General features: G+C 31.5%; 5 protein-coding genes across 5 annotated transcripts; 2 read left to right on the top strand and 3 right to left on the bottom strand.

Annotated features, from left to right (window-relative positions):
* Window positions 1–138: 138 nt before the first annotated feature.
* DOP1 (Dop1p) lies at window positions 139–5,190 on the top strand (the record flags this gene model as incomplete). The annotated part of the gene is made up of 1 exon (XM_004177656.1): window positions 139–5,190. One exon carries the CDS (start codon window positions 139–141, stop codon window positions 5,188–5,190), a length of 5,052 nt encoding a protein of 1,683 aa, XP_004177704.1.
* A 126-nt stretch (window positions 5,191–5,316) lies between these two features.
* MTQ2 (S-adenosylmethionine-dependent methyltransferase) lies at window positions 5,317–5,988 on the bottom strand (the record flags this gene model as incomplete). Its single annotated transcript, XM_004177655.1, has 1 exon — window positions 5,317–5,988. The coding sequence occupies one exon, from the start codon at window positions 5,986–5,988 to the stop codon at window positions 5,317–5,319; it is 672 nt and encodes a 223-aa protein (XP_004177703.1).
* A 327-nt stretch (window positions 5,989–6,315) lies between these two features.
* CLF1 (Clf1p) lies at window positions 6,316–8,349 on the top strand (the record flags this gene model as incomplete). Its single annotated transcript, XM_004177654.1, has 1 exon — window positions 6,316–8,349. One exon carries the CDS (start codon window positions 6,316–6,318, stop codon window positions 8,347–8,349), a length of 2,034 nt encoding a protein of 677 aa, XP_004177702.1.
* A 116-nt stretch (window positions 8,350–8,465) lies between these two features.
* Window positions 8,466–9,917, bottom strand: MSL5 (mRNA splicing protein MSL5; the record flags this gene model as incomplete). The annotated part of the gene is made up of 1 exon (XM_004177653.1): window positions 8,466–9,917. One exon carries the CDS (start codon window positions 9,915–9,917, stop codon window positions 8,466–8,468), a length of 1,452 nt encoding a protein of 483 aa, XP_004177701.1.
* A 403-nt stretch (window positions 9,918–10,320) lies between these two features.
* Window positions 10,321–12,849, bottom strand: CFT2 (cleavage polyadenylation factor subunit CFT2; the record flags this gene model as incomplete). The annotated part of the gene is made up of 1 exon (XM_004177652.1): window positions 10,321–12,849. The coding sequence occupies one exon, from the start codon at window positions 12,847–12,849 to the stop codon at window positions 10,321–10,323; it is 2,529 nt and encodes an 842-aa protein (XP_004177700.1).
* Between the last annotated feature and the right edge of the window lie 23 nt (window positions 12,850–12,872).

The following is a 12,872-nucleotide window of genomic DNA, read 5'->3' as shown; positions in this document are numbered from 1 at the left end:
TGACAATTATTTAAACTCTAGCACTAAATTCAGATAATAAATTTTTATATAATCTTAGTCTGGTAGGCACTTATTGAAAAGTATAAATCAAACTAGAAAGACTAAGGAGTTATTGATTAGTTTGCTTACGATTGTAAAATGTCATTACCATTAAAGTCTTTGACAATTGATTCAAACAGCAAGCAATTAGATTCCAAGCAAAAGAAATTTCATTCGAATGTCCAAAGAGCTTTGGAGCATTTTGATTCTGTTACAGAGTGGGCAGATTACATTGCAAGCTTGGGAAAGTTATTAAAAGCTCTTCAAAGTTGGAAACCACAATTTAATAATGTAAAATATTATGTTCCATCTCCTTATCAAGTTAGTAGACGATTAACATCCTCCTTATCTCCAAATTTACCAGCAGGTGTCCATCAGAAAACATTAGAAGTATATACTTTTATTTTTACCAAAATTGGCCAAGATACTTTAGCAAAAGAATGTAATATATGGGTGCCTGGTATTCTCCCTTTAATGTCATACGCGTCAATGTCAGTGAAATCTCATTTGATAGAGTTATATGATTCACATTTGGTTCAACTACCTAAAGAAACATTAACGCTTTTGATTAGACCTTTATTAGCAAGTTTATTACCTGGTATTGATGACGAAAGTAGTGAATTTCAACCATTAACTATGAATTTAATAGATCTATTAAAGAAAATTAATAATGATTCATTATTTTGGCAAACTTGCTTCTTAATTATGATAAAGAATAAAGGTCGTAGACTTGGTGGGTTAGTTTGGCTTACCAAAAGATTTCCATCTTTGAACGCTGTGCCTCACTTACTTGCTGAACTGAAGAAGAAAAATAATGAAGGTGTTCCAGAAGATATAAGCAAAGAGGAAAAGACATTTTCCGTTTTACTACCAGAATCTAAAGACCTTGTTACCCCAGATACGACCTTATTGATCCGTTGTTTGGTTTCTTCATTAACTGAAGGTAATGATTTACTAATTAAAAGAGGTGTTTTGGACTTGTTATTACAAAGACTGCATTTAGATTCTCCAATCTTACAAAATATATCAACTAGAGAAGATGTGAAACTCCTGATTATGACAACTTTGAAAACTACATTAAGCAAAGATATGTCACTAAATAGAAGAGTTTGGAATTGGCTATTGGGGTCATCAACTTCTACAGGAAGGTCATTCTCAGAAAAGGAAAGAAATAAGACATCTGAAGACATTGAATCAAATGAAGGTACATCCGACTTTTTTTCTATGTTTGGACTGAGTATTGTTATAGAAGGCTTGAAAGAATTAGTTAATTCAGAAGAAACTGTAAATATTGCATTTAATATTTGCTTAGCGGTTATGGATAGATGGGAAATTGGATCAGCAATAATTCCTGAAATGTTCATTCCACTTCTTTTAGGCTCTCAACGTTTCTCTGAAAATCAGCAAATATTAAAAGTCGCTGGAACGTTTTTTGATGCTGTTGAAACCAATATAATATGGGGTAAAGTTTTCCAATGGTTTATGAGTACAAAAGACTTCGAATTTTTGAATTTTATCCTTACTAGATTTAACATTTCTACAGATGAAGAAATTATTGTTCGTCATTTACCAATGATATTACTAGCCTTGTTATCAATATCAAATATATCAGATACTACAATAGAATTTAAAAAGGGAGCTTCTAACCGATATTCAATCTGTCAGCAATTATTAGATTCAATTCCAGAAAGGGCATATTTACCTTTAACTCATTCTACTTTAAAATTTTCTGATAAAACTACCAATAATAATACATTAGAAAAAATTATGGATTATTATATAAGTGTTTCTGATCCATCAAAAATTCAGGAATCTGAGAAGCTAATAGAGTTATCCTTACCATTCTCAACGGAGAATCTATCTTTTTTGACAGTAAAGGCCATCCATACTATAGTTCTTGAGAACCTAAAAAATTCATCCAGGGTATATGAGTCGTGTAATATTTTTATTAGAATCCTGGATAAAATTCCAACAATGGAAAATAACAAAAAGGAAATTGCTGAAGATTGGTCAACAGATCAATTATTAAATGGGGTTTCAGAAGCACTAACTTCTGCAACTATCGAAGGTCAAGCAGTTTTTGGTATACTTTCGTTGTATAGCAATTATTTGGCTCATAGAATAGATTTAATTTCTTCCACAAAGCTATTAAGGTCTATTACAGTTGCTTTATGGCCCTATATAGTTGGACCTCATAAACAACTAAAGGCAGTTAAAGGAATGCAGGCTTTAATTCGTAATATACCAATAGTTTATGTCGAAGCTGCTTTAGCTCATGCATTTGTTCAAGAATCAGATATATCAAAACAATTAAAGGCTATTGAACTACTTTGGTCACATTTTGATAACGATAGTGGTATTCTTGCCAAACCACTTCAATTAATATTAGATGAACTTTTCGATCAGAATAACCCCCATTACTTATATGTTTCTAAATGGCTGCTTAATCTAAAACAATCTAAAACTATTAATAGATTATTCGATCTTTTGGTAAATCAATTAATTAAATTCGACTTTTGGACAAGAGATAGTTTGGTAGGGGAAGATGATATGGATGAATTTACATATCGAATTCAAAGTTTATTAAATGTATTGGTAACAAATGAAGGCCAAATTATCGAAGTATTTTCTACTGAATTATCCATTTCTCCAACATTATCCATCTGGAATAAAGAAGATACTTCTACTTTTAAAAACCATACTTTATTAATAATTCTAAAATTTTTAGAAATGAAAAACAATAACAATGCTAGAAGTATTAGAAGTGTATTGTTGCTATTAGACCATCTGCTGAATGGTACTGAAATGAATTTTAGAGTTATTGTGATCTCACTATTACAAATGTCATCCAATTATGTGTCTCTTGGTGATATAGATTCAGAATCAATGGCAGTTTCTTTAATAAATATTGTTTCCAAAGTGTTACGCCTTTCCCATGTTAAGGGTATCAAATTAGATATATTTAATGATAATACCACACATTTAAAATACATTGATTATCTAGTTACGAGTAGCGCTACGATGGATACCCCATTGATACTTGCATCATATGTGAAATTACTATCAGAAAGTGTTGTATATTTTGAAGAGTCTATATTTAGAATGATCCTTCCACTAACTGCGTCAATGGTAAATTGTTTACAAAAACTTTTTGAAGCAGAAAAGGTTAGTGGTGGAAACTATCAGTCAATTATCCTTCTTTTTAATGGTTTAGAAGAATTGCTTGATGTTGCTCATGCAAGATTGTTAGCAGATCAACGAGATGGTTATCTAGCAACCAGTGGTTCAAGGGGTAGTGATTTTCTTCAATCAGTTGTTTCCAATGTTTTTTCGACAGATAACTCTCAGCTATTAACTAAAATCCAGGGTGAGCGTGATGTGGTTATTCAATCATTTAAACAAGTTATTGATTCTTGCATTGATGTTTGGTGTTGGATTCATTCAACTTTTGGCAACGATAGTCGTGCTGTAAGTGAAACGGAAAGTCATACTTCCTATAAATTAAAATTCAGAACAAAAAGTTTATTGGAAAAATTATTTTTAGCAGAACCTCTTGAAGTTCTTGAAGGAATTATTCATGGACATCAAAATGAAACCGCAGTTGTTTTAATTCGCGCCTTGGATGGTAATAGACCCAAATTAACAGTTCCATATTTCTTATACAGTATTGTTGTGAGATATAACAAGAGTTCCACTATTAAATTTAATAATTTTACGACAAGTGCTATGTCTGGAAACAGGAATACCCGTTTCGAACCTACACTGTTAAATAAAATTTCAGGCCAAAAAATTCTAGTATTTTTATTTGATTATATTGATACTTTAGAGAATGCAAGTGTTGAAGATTTTTATAACGAATTTATTATATTCATTAAAGAGGTGATTAATAATTATAGCAATTACAATCCAGTAGCAACAAAGATATTGAAATTATTTGCTCTAGTTTCAGAAAAAGTTTACAAAACTTCTTTTGCTGAACAAAAAACTGTTAATAGAGAAATATCTGAAAATTTCTTAAAATACTTACCAACTGCTTTGTCTGATCTACAGGATAAGACAATACCCCAAGCTGAGAAATACGATGATTTAATTTATTTGCTTTCTCAAGCTCAGTATGTTTCTAACGATTCTGTTGGAAGTGATAAGTATAATGGCATACTAAGTAGTATTGTATCACAGTGCATAATACCGTTCATTAGAGGGAAAAATGAAGAAGTTATCCCGACACATGTTCTACATATGTGCATTGAACTATCCAAAACTGCAGAAAGAGTAAAAATTTGGAAAAGTTTAATAAATGAATTATTTGAAGATGACAAAAAATTCTTCACATTAGCAAAATTAGAAGAATGGAGGATATTATTTGCAGATTGGTGCCAGTATCCTGACAATAAATCTCGTATATTAAATGACTTACTTTTATTGATTGATTCTAAAAACAATAGTGTCACCCCTGTTTTATTGAATTTTAATTCATGGAACGTTTCTGAACTGGAAAATAAATGTAAGAATATTACCAGAATTGCATATCTAGTCACAATTTGCCCTGATGATTTTTTTATTTTACAATTTCAATCTTTAATTAATTATACTTGCCAGTATTTAGTTTCTAAAGAAGTTGTATTAAGGTCTAAGTGCTGGATTTTACTAAGAGCATTATTATTAAAATTTTCAATTTCTCATTTTAATGATTATTGGTCATCTATTGTTTATTGTCTACAAACTAATTTACAAGAATTTTATGAAGCTCTTCAATTGCAAGGTTCAATAGATCATACATCCGTATTTCAAACCTGTAAATCTTTAGATCTAATTTTAGCTATGAATGTAGAGGATTTCGATGCAACAAATGAATGGCTATTTATTATTGATACCATAAATTGTCTAACCAAGACTGAACCATATATGGCCCTCTCAGATGAGATATGCGAAACTAAACCATTTAAAGGATTTAAACCAACAGATAATTCACTACATTTGAATGAGTACTTACCTTTACTATCTAATATTCATTCAATTAAAACATATTCTGAATTAGGATCATTTTTTAAAAATATCACAATAAACAGTTACAATACTATGTTCCAATTGAAGAGCCTCGATTTATCAAAATGTAAAACTGATCTACTTGATGATATGTTACAAGAATAAAGCTTCTATTTAGTAAATATTTAATTTAGATAAACTATAGGAATATTGATGCAACCCTACTGATAAACTATAATATCTAATATTTAAAATAAAATAATGCAATGCGTAGAATCTATTTAAATGTGCTTAGTGTTGTCTTTCAAAACGATATACACTTAATACTTCCCAACCAGCTTTACGAGTTTCTACTAATTCTATTTTCCAATTGCCAGTTTTCTTCATTTCTGCAGTAATGACTTCTGGTTTATTTCTTGCACAAAATAGAATATATGCAACTCCATTACTTGATAGTATTGAATCCAAATTTTCTAGTACTTTATTTGTTATTACCATTCCATCCTTTCCACCTAACAGTGCTAAGTCCAGCCAGTTATCAATTTCACCTTTAGATTCTGGTATCTGTGGTACTTCTTCAGCGGGTACATATGGTGGATTAAATACTAGTAAATCGACTTCGTTGGCTTTTAGAGAGTCAGTAAGGTTACATTGAATAGTATCCAAATAACGACCTTTGCAGTTGTTCCTAGCAGCGGTATCTATAGTAGATTCAAGAGCCCAAGGATTAATATCCACTGCTAAATAAATAGATGAATTTAGAGAGGGGATTGAATTTTGTATCATAAAGGTGGTTACAATTCCTGAACCAGGGCCTATTTCACAAACAACAGATAACTTACCTTTTAGTTTCTCATCCAAGAATTTTAATTCAGACTCCAGACAGTCTAGCAAAAGAAAGCTATCTTCAGAAGGCTCGTACACCTTATCATAATCGAATTTAGTATATGGAGTAGGAAGCATCAAGTGGAGTAATGAGATATATAAAAATACTCTTCTTCAGAATATTGTTATTCTGGAATGCAACGCTGTATAACTGTCTTGCTTTACATATTAAAGATAGAATGATTACAAACAATGAAAAATGTCTTTTTTTCAAAAACTCGTCAGTTTAGATTAGAAATTTTCAATAGTTAACAAACGAAATGTTAAGCTTATATTGGGAAAATTAACAACTATAGTATTTATGAAAAATAAAGCAAAAAAAGCTCGCCCAATTGAAATATTAATGTCAATCCCTTCGTAAAATATTGGTACTCCTCTTTGATTATTAATTAAATATATCAATATATGATGTCTGATAAAGTTCTAGCCAATATCTATCCAGAAAAACGTACAGTGACACCAACAACCGAAGTCGAAATTTTAGATCTTGAAGAACTAAAAGAAGTACAGGATCAGAAGAGAAAAGAATATGAGAGCTATTTGAAACGAAATAGGCTTGACATCGGTCAATGGTTACGTTATGCAAAATTTGAACTTGATAATCAAAACATTCGAAGGGCACGTTCTATATATGAAAGAGCGTTACTTGTTCATGGTTCTAATATTTCTCTATGGATAAGATATATTGATTCTGAGATTAAAACAAAAAATATTAATCATGCCAGAAATATATTAGAAAGATCAATAACGGTTCTACCGAGAGTTGATAAACTCTGGTATAAGTACTTGACGTTAGAAGAGACTCTACAAAACTATGACATAGTTAGGAACCTTTTCAAAAAATGGGTTTCATTAGAGCCATTACCTTCAGCGTGGAATTCTTATGTTGAATTCGAAATACGACAAAAATCATGGGAGAATGTACGTGATATATATGTGAAATATACTCAAGTATTTCCTCAGGCGAATACGTGGTTTCGTTGGATTAATTTTGAATCAACATACGGCTCTATTGAATTAGTTCGTCAAGTTTTTTCTCTTTCCATAGATACATTGACTAATTATGATTCTGTCGATGGCAATATTATACAAGATACCATACGGCTTATTATAGCCTTTGCCAACTGGGAGTTTGGAAATGATGAATATGAAAGAGCAAGGACGTTATATACTTTGGCACTGGAAAAATGGCCCGATAATCAAGTATTAAGAAATTCATTTGTATCATTTGAAAAACAAATAGGATCAATACCAATTATTGAGGATTCTATATTATTTAAACGTAAAAGAAAATATGAGGAGCAACTTACATTACTTCCTTACAGTTACGATACATGGTGGGTATATTTAGATCTTTTAGAACAAAATTATCCTCAGCAATACGTATCAGCTTTTGAAGATATGTTGATTAAGAGTAAACCTACGGATAATTGGAAATCTCCTAATTGGAAACGATATATTTGTTTCTGGATACGATACTTTATTTTTCTGGAATTTGGTAGATATGAGATAGATCTTATAGAAGAAAAATTTAATCACCTATTACTTAATATCATACCCTATGAAAATTTCTCCTTCTCAGAACTTTGGATCATGTATAGTGAATTTTTGGCAAGAAATAAGACGATAGATGCTATGAGGAAAGTGTTTGGAAAAGCTATTGGAATCAACCCTGATGGGCAGATATTTAAACGTTATATTGAAATTGAACTATTATTGAAGGAATTTGATAGAGTAAGACGTATATATGAAAAATATATTAAGTTTAATTCTGGTGATTTGTCTATCTGGCTGGAATATGCTGATTTAGAAGAAAACTTGGGAGATGAAGAAAGATGCAGACAAATTTATAATCTTATTATAAATAATGAGATAAAAGGGATCACAGATGTTATGAAATACGAAGTATTTCAAAAATTTATTTCTTTTGAAACTCAAGCCAGTGAATTCTCAAACGCTAGGGAACTTTATGAAAATTTCTTAGTGTTTAGTAGTTATAATACTGATATATGGAATGCTTATGCTTTATTTATTAGCACGACGCCAACCGAAGAGCAATTAGAAGATTTACAGAATTTGTTACAAAATGGAGAAGATGTTGAATTTGAACCAAATGAAGTCAACAAAGAAGCTGCCAGAGCTATATTCCAAAGAGCATTGAATTACTTTAAAGCTGAGGGTAAAAAATATGAAAGATACATAATTGTTAAATATCTTATCGAATATGAAAAAACTGATGGAAATTCTACTACACAAGAGATTGCACAGAATATGTTGCCAAAAATCAATAAAGTAATTAAAAATGAAAATAATGTTGAAAAAGAATATGTAGAGTATATTTTCCCTGAAGAAATTGAAGATAAACCTGTATTTGCAACTCCTAAGGTCTCTAAATTTTTGGAATTAGCACAAAAATGGAAAAAAGAAAATAATCCTTAAGAACTACGATCTTTTCATCTTCTTATATCTTCGGTGTTAAAAAGTACGTATTTTACAACTTCATAATTCATTAAGTAATATATATGTACTAGTTAAATGAATATATAATTTAATATCTATAACCCAGGAGGACCCAGAAGACCTGGAGGTGCTTCAATTGTTGGTGTTTCATCAGCATTAAGCCCTGGTGGAGCATCCATTCCTGGAGGTGGTGGTGGTGGTATCATGTCTGGTATAGAAGTATGCGGTGGAAGGGTATCTATGATGGAGATATTTTCACCAACTTCAGAATAGAAATCTGATGACTCCATTCCTGGTACATTTCCAAGCTGATTATTTGCAGTAGGTGGTTCTATTGGTGGGAATGTGTCTGAGTACGATTCATTGGTTGCAGAAGGTATGCCTTCACCCTGATAATTTGGTGATTGAGAAGATGATTGATTGTCAAGGCCTGAGTTATAATTGTTTGTATTGTTTTTTTTAACTTCTCTATTATATCTTGAAAAATAACTTGATTTTTGAGAATAACTTTGGTTATCAGTTGTAACTTTTTGTGAATACAGGTCCGTCGTGCTATCATAATTATTCCAATTAGAATTAATAGCAGACTCGGATGGTGTATTTGAAAACGTAGGAGCATTATTATAACGCGAAATATCATTATTAGACCTTGGTTGGTTACAATCTCGTGTGGTGTGGCCAGGTTGGTTGCAGTTTCTACATTTAACTTTCTGTGCAAATGCTTCTTTATTTGGACAGTCATATCTCTTGTGCCCTTCAATACCACAAATAGGGCATGGCCTATTATCTTCTCTTAATGTACCATTAAGTTCTGCTAGCTCTCGTAATTGACCTCGTTTTAGGTCATTTTGCCCATCAGGAGATGTAACGGCTTTTACTACAATGTTCTCGCAAGCTTTGATCCCCCTTTGAACTTTATCTTCATTATCTGCAATAATTAAACAATGTAATGGATCTGCGAAATTCATCGCACCTTTGGGTAAGTCATTGGCACTTTTACCTTCTTTAACGGATCCTCGTCCTCTGATAGCAATTTTACAGCCGGATTCTTCTTGTAGTTTCCTCAATGTATTACCACGAGGGCCTAATAGTAGACCAACAAAATTAATTTCAGGATAATCATTTACAGGAATATAATATTTATCTTGAAATTTTGTAGGTCTTTTATAATCATCTGGTGCTACGAAATGAGGAATGATCTTTAAAGCTAGTTCGACCAAACGATGTCTCTCCTCTTCTAATTTCTTCTTGTACCTCTGTTCACGGCTATTGGTTCTTTTACCTTTTGAATCATATACTGGAGGTGGAGATCCGGATCTTGTGAATGATCTTGGAGGTTCTAAATTGTCGTTCAATAATATCTGTGTAATCTCTTGTATTCTGAACATAGCTTGATATGCAGAGAGTTGTTCGGGTGTTAATGCGCCATTGATTCTACAGGGTAAAATTTGTAACCCAGGTTCAAGTTGATTAATGTCATTCGACTTCCCCCAGAGAGATACTGTCATATTACGGCCTCTTTGATCAGAGTCATTCTCAAATTTCATCATTTTTATAGTATTATATGTTAATACGGCGGTTAATCTTTTGCTTGTATGTTAAACTTAAATAAAGACACAAGTATTTTGTTTAAAAATACTTAAGTAATGCTGGGGTTATAAGTGGCAGTGGAATTTTTCAGATTCCCGTCTTCTTTTTTTTTTGGTATTATAATATCTTACCTAGAATGTTAAAGTTTTTGAAGTGATAAAAATTGATGCTAATAAGATTAATGTCAGGCCGCATTAAGCCTCGCGAAAATAAAAACTATTTATTAAATATAAACGATGTACACATAAAACCTTATATTATCAAAAATAAAGTTAAAAAAAATTAATCATTATATTTATTAGAAAACTTGAATATATAAATCAAAATGAGCTATATATTACTGTTACAAAAGTTTGTATTTTATATGGTTGCAAGCATATCGGTTACAAGTTGTTTTACCAGATCATATAATGCAGATGGTGTACCATCCACCACTGTTTCACCGTCATTTACTTTTCTAACAACTACTCTACCATCAACTACTAGAATACCTTCGCCCCGAAATTCAGCTTTGTGTTTGGCTAATGCCAGCTTTCTCTTGATCTCAGTCAAACGTATATCACCAATGGCAAGTGAAGAGCCAGCTTGAAGGAGTGATGATCTATTGTCATTCAATGGTTTCAGGACGTATTTTGTTCTTTCATATAAACGGTCTTTCTTGTCATCTGTATTTGGAGATGGTACTTCTTTCACCAAACGACCCAATAGGTGTGCAATAGTATTATCATCACTGATTTTTTGCCAATTAAGAAGGCTTTCTAACTCAGGATCAATGGATATATCTAACATTTTAACTGTGGTGTTAAATTCTAGAGGTTTGTTTGGCTTCATTTCTGCAATTGGTATTTTTCTCTTTAAGAACACGTCTTTTATATTTTGATCTTGGGATTTATCTGAGCCAAGCAATATTAAGTTTCTTGGCTTAAGATTAGGTAATATAATTGTAGTTGATCTCTTGTCTACTAAACTATTTAAGTTAATAAACGTCAGGAAACATTTAAGTTGAATATTTGTAGATTTTGTAGAAATTTTTTGTGGGTTATAATTGCTCTTCAAGTAATCAATATTATCAATGTTGATAAACCCTTCTTCAATAACTTCATTTTTTCGGTTTAGTTTTCTTTTCTTAGAATTCGATGTATTACTTGGATCTTCAACATAATAACCATCTTCTTCATCGTTGGAGTTTTTACTGGCAGTAGCACGTTTTATATTTTGTTCAGAGAGAGTCTGTTCAGTATTAGACTCTTCCTTAGGAATAAGCATATCAAAATTAGAGATTGTCCCGTAATCATCTTTCTTTATTCTACTGTTTGTAAATGGAAACATACTATGTTTAGAAGCAGCATCTGATTGTACAATGATATCTATTGGTATATCTTTTTTGGTAGCTGATAATTTAGTTCCTCCTCCCAGCATATTTATTAAATTATCTTCATCGTCATCTTCATCATCGTCTTCTTCTTCTTCCTCACCTCTAATACGTCCTTCAGTTGCACCCAATGAACTGCTACCCTCTTTTGAGGCACTTCCAACAACTAAATTTAAAGATTTATTGTTCATTTTAGCCTCCTTTCGTAGCTGTAGTTCTAAACTTTTCCTTTGTTCTCTTCTTGTTTGTATTTTTTCAGTATAACTTTCTAAATCTTTGCCTTTCAAAGACCTTTTATTGACTTTTTTCACAGTCATATTATAATTACAATGAACTATACGGCCATCATTGGAATTTGATTTTAACCAGTATTTGTTTAACGAATTTAAAACAGGTTCTTCACTAGGGCCAGTATTTGTCAAAAGAATAGTCATTTTATCATCCGTACAAATTTTTGAAATTACTTCATCTATTAGTATATCAACATCTGAAACGAAACAAATTTTTTGACCCTTATGTTTTGATAATTGGTCTGGAGAAATAACTTCAACTTTATTTTTAAAGTCAAAAGGAGAAAGATTGTCTCTCCTAGACCATGTTTGTAGAATTGACGCTGATAACCATTCTAGCATTGATCGAGCATAGGTTAGTATCCTACCACGAGAATATGCGATAATAAAAATGGGTATATTATGAAATCTCTTTTCCATTGAATTTTCATAGAAAAAATCATTAATTTGTACAAGAAGATCCAGTAATTTTCCCCCTAAATCAACAGGTATCATAATAGAATGATGAGATTTCAATCTTTCTTTCAAGAAATCTCTAAATTGATGACTTCTCTTTCTATATGGTGTAATTGAACCAAATTTTTCAAAATTGGTAATAATGGCCGATGGTTTCATCACTGTAGACAAAGGTTTACCATTAGTATCAATAAGGCCAGAGCCTGGGAGAATAGTATCTTTAGTATGATTCCATTGTGGAGTGTATAATATTTTCTCTGAATTGGATGTAATATTCCAAATGGTACCACCTGGATTAACACCAGAACTATATGCTACAAACGAAAGACCATCATAACGTGCTCTTAAGTCCACCAGCTGAGAATATTTTATAGAAGTAATGTGATCAAAAGATTTTTCAATATCTTCTAATTCTAACTGTGAAGTTTCATATGGGCCTAAGATCCCCTTTGAAGCATATAAATCAATGGTTGAAACTCTACCAATATTAGCAATTGGTAATGTAGAATAAACTTCAATTCTTGAAATAAAATGTGATAAAAAATTATAATATAGTAGAGAATATGCACCTAGAAAGTCTACATTCGGTTGTGACAAAAGGATAATATCAACTTCTGAAATAATATTGGACCAATATTTTACACATTGTGAATATGATAAAGTAGAGGAATTCCAAGCAGGATCAATTAAAAGAGTAACTGAATCAAATCTTACTATAGTTCCCACAGTTTTTCCTGAACCATCATCACAAGCTGTTAGTGTATAAGCCATTAATCAATAGGTGATGGATTTTT

The sequence above is a fragment of the Henningerozyma blattae genome, chromosome 1 (genome assembly GCF_000315915.1).
Source record: "Henningerozyma blattae CBS 6284 chromosome 1, complete genome".
Taxonomy (NCBI): domain Eukaryota; kingdom Fungi; phylum Ascomycota; class Saccharomycetes; order Saccharomycetales; family Saccharomycetaceae; genus Henningerozyma; species Henningerozyma blattae.
Note: the sequence above shows the minus strand (reverse complement) of the source record. Positions and strands in the feature narration are given on the sequence as shown.